General features: G+C 43.6%; 2 protein-coding genes across 2 annotated transcripts in view; both read right to left on the bottom strand.

The window, feature by feature from the left end:
* LOC106113340 (RNA-binding protein 25) overlaps window positions 1-3007 on the bottom strand; it is a 12475-nt gene extending 9468 nt beyond the window's left edge. The window contains exons 1-5 of the mRNA XM_013306063.1: window positions 2644-3007; window positions 1821-1968; window positions 626-850; window positions 352-549; window positions 169-275 (exon numbers count right to left, since the gene is read on the bottom strand). Of these exons, the coding sequence (XP_013161517.1) occupies window positions 169-275; window positions 352-549; window positions 626-850; window positions 1821-1968; window positions 2644-2661 (696 nt within the window). The 5' untranslated portion in view covers window positions 2662-3007. The remainder of the gene's footprint in view (window positions 1-168; window positions 276-351; window positions 550-625; window positions 851-1820; window positions 1969-2643) is intronic.
* A 312-nt stretch (window positions 3008-3319) lies between these two features.
* The window catches only part of Syx17 (syntaxin 17), a 3659-nt gene continuing 3234 nt past the window's right edge, over window positions 3320-3744 (bottom strand). Inside the window, exon 8 of the mRNA XM_013306062.1 lies at window positions 3320-3355. Within this exon, the coding sequence (XP_013161516.1) occupies window positions 3320-3355 (36 nt within the window). The remainder of the gene's footprint in view (window positions 3356-3744) is intronic.

The following is a 3744-nucleotide window of genomic DNA, read 5'->3' as shown; positions in this document are numbered from 1 at the left end:
CCCCCGCCCCAGACATACCTAGGCCCTACGTGACTCACCCGTGGTGACTACCGCGGTCATGGCGCTCGCTCTATCGCTCTATCGCTCCTGCTCGTCAAACAACACAAATGGAATCGCTAGTCATGTCGCAGCTCACAAGAAGGTACAGGCAGAGAGGAGCGCGGTTACCTTCATGCTCTCGCGGAACTTGCCGATCTCCCGGTGGATCACGTCCCGCTTCTCCTCCGAGATGTCCGCCTCCTCCAGCACGCGCGCCGTCTTCGATATCGCCTCCTCTGCGCACCACACACACCGTTACTGTTACTGTTACCGTTACAGTGCTACTGTACCGAGTCTGCGGGAGACGCTCACCTTGCTGCAGCAGCTCGTAGTTGTTGATCTCGTGCTGGTGGTCACGCACGATGTCGGCCAGCCGGCGCTGCGCCGCCTCGTCCAGCGCGCGCTGCGCCGCGTCCAGGTACGAGTCCGCCTCGCCCGCCGCCCCCTCCGCACCCCCAGCACCCCCCGCACCACCTGCCTCCTCGCCTGCCATGCGCGACCGCTGCTCCGCTGCAACCGTACACAATCATACACTTAGCACCATCACTTGTCACACAACGCGTGGGACTGGAGGCGGTGCACCCACTCTTGTATGTGTCCACGAGGCCCTGCATCTTGCCGTCGGTGCGGGCGAGCAGCTTCTTGTCTGCGAGCGGGAAGTCGTGCAGCAGCCGCACGCAGCGCAGCGCCGCCTCGGGGCCCGCGAACTCGCAGAAGCCGAAGGTGGAGACGCGCTTCCAGCTGAGCACCGGCCCGCACGCAGACAGCAGCGCGCGGATCATCGCTTCCGGCGCGCGGCTGCTGATGTTGCCTGCGCACATGGATACTGACATTCCATACAAACCCTCAATTATAATACTTAAACAGAGGAACATCAAATTCCTCACATCAGTTGTTTTGTCAAAATTGTCAGATAAAGTGAGCTAGTAAATGGTAGCTATGTTTATATAGTTTTTTTCTATTTTATGAATTTATTATACATCCTTATCTCTATAATTACATATTGTCTTAAATCTATGATATACAATAAAATATAAAAATAAACACAAATAATTCACTAAAATATGTTATTAAAAGGAGTCCCTTTAGGCAAGGTCCCGAAGATACTGGCAGCGTTCCCCCTCTGTACAGCTAAACTAATTCTTTGACCGAGGTGGCTGCCAGCTCTTCGGTCCCCTGTGATGTCGATAATTTTTTTGGAAATGTCCTTAAAAAGTCTTAAAGCGCTAGGACCCCACGGACCAAGGGTCTCGACGCCGAATGGGACAAAATGATATTCGGAGCCTAGACCCCTGTATTTGCATGCTTTTGCATTTTCAGACGCTTCACAAGCCGCACCCGCTCTGTTGTCGGTTCCATATAGATGGGAAGGGGCCAGCGTGTCTGAACAGGTTGCATCCCATACCACCACCCGACCCATCTTCCATGGAATCAAACTCATACCGTCAGGTCTCTTGCTACACCAGTCGGCTCAAGTAGACTTGGCACGTTAACGGTGGCAAGAGACCGACGTATGATATCGTTGAGTGCGGCATGTCTCGAGAAGCGTCTTGCACTTTTTTGGCAAGTCAGGTTGTATATTATTATTTATTGTATATTATTTATATAGTTGTAGTAACACATGATGAAATATAAGTCAATGAAAAGGCAAATTGCATTAAGTATTCTCTTATCTATCAAATTTTTGTATCTGTAAATGTTTAATTTACTAACTTATTTTTTATCACAATTTCTACCTAATAGGTGAGAATGCACTTGGACAGTATAAACATATAGGTTACCTATGAAGACTGTGACAGCGGGTCCATCATGGTCTTTACCATTGGTGTGTCTTGGCACAGTACGGCCAGATTTGGGTGCGGGCAGCAGTGCACCACGGCCTGAGCCCCCGCCCGTAGTCACTGTGCCACTGTACGCTCCCACCATTACCTGGAAACATATATTATGTGTACTCGTAGCATTGCACCGGTAAAACAAGTAATTCTTGCAGCAGTCTATGCTGCTTTATACATTACCACTGTAAAATGCTTTGGTAGTGCACCAATAGGTCACCTAGAAACCAATGACAGGATGCTGTCACATCATTATGACGAGGACATTAAAATTAAAATGAGGGAGAGTGGAGGGTATAGAACTTTCTTAAATTTGTAAAATTCATATTTTAAATGTCACCATGCAGGACAATCTACAATACAAGACAAACAACAAACACCTATATGATCCAGATATAACCATGGTTTGGTAACATCCAGATAAAAATCCACAACTCAGCATCAAATGGGCATCCTCAAGGTTTTTGCATTCTTGGAATGATCACACAGACAAAATCATATTATTATTTTATGAAGGTGTGTCTGGGGCATTGAAAACATTACTATGACCGCTACCATTATGTAGCCTTTCTCATACTTTATTCTTTTTCTACTATAATTTCAGAGATTTTATCCAGGAAGATGTAACTCAATTAAAATAGCGTATCGTAACTTGTAACAATATTCCATGAAAATTGTTAAAAGAACAATGAGGATCTCTAACAAAGTAAACTATTTCAAAACAATATTTTTCAGGTTAGATTTAAGAGTGCCGCTTTGCGAGGTAACTCACATGAGTGGCCATTGGCATTGTGACTACCCCTGGAGCGATCCCGTAAGGCACCATCGGAGGCCGAGGTGGAAACGACATCGCACAATCACAGAAAATAATTACGCCTTCATTCGCGAGGCGACTTCCCAACACTTTCTCACTATGTCAATGTGACGCGTACGCTGATAATCATTAATTTTGTCGCCACTCGCAAGATTTAAAAAAAAACTTACAGTACTTATATTTTATTCACTTTTTAATCCTTATTATCACTAAATTTACAAAATCAACTAATACTATTATAACGTAACGTCTAAATATCACGATGTAAGTTTGCCAATCAAATCAGCCATGTTTTATAACATTTTGTGATTTTGACTTTTGACTTTTTAATTTTAACCAGTGATATACCACAGATAATAAACAAAAATTACTTACCACAGATAAATATTGACTTGGCTGAAGATTAAATAAAGCGAGAAGATGCGCCATCACACAATTCCTACGGTAATATTGAATTCGATATCTCGGGTTCTTCTGGTATCAGACCTGAGAAAATTTGCTAAAATTTGTGGAGTGTTCAGTAGGAAAAACTAGAGAACTGGTGGGTTTAAATAGTAGAATTAAATAAAACAAACAAAATTATACGATTGTTCATTTTATTGATAATATGTACACTTAAGATATACATCACAACTCACAGCTCCTCGAATGTTCTTGTGCAATTCTCTCTCTGTTATAAATAATAAATTAGCAAATTGTGTAATAATTTGTATGTACATCCAACCCTCAGCGTATGTTCATTCACGAATGTCTTAATTTTTTCTATATGTTCCACGAACTATTCTTTAAGAGGCAACACTCTTTTTTATTATTTTTTTCTGGTCAAGCTTTACTGAAAATTATGAATACATTTTAGTCTACAGGTAATAAAGAGTAAGTTCCTATGTAATATAGATTATATTTTACTTTCCTAATTTTACAATATTTACATATTTTCGTTTGTACGTTACAAGATCATGGTGACGCGCGGATTGCGGCTACGAATTATTCGTACTTTTCGTGTTCGAGTTGGGGGGCGGGGGCGGGGGCGGGGGCGGGGGCGGGCAGGGGGAGCGGGGA

The sequence above is a fragment of the Papilio xuthus genome, unplaced genomic scaffold (genome assembly GCF_000836235.2).
Source record: "Papilio xuthus unplaced genomic scaffold, Pxut_1.1 DF828258.1, whole genome shotgun sequence".
In the NCBI taxonomy this organism is placed as follows: Eukaryota; Metazoa; Arthropoda; class Insecta; order Lepidoptera; family Papilionidae; genus Papilio; species Papilio xuthus.
The sequence above is the reverse complement of the archived record's forward strand: the minus strand, read 5'-3'. Positions and strand labels throughout refer to the sequence as shown.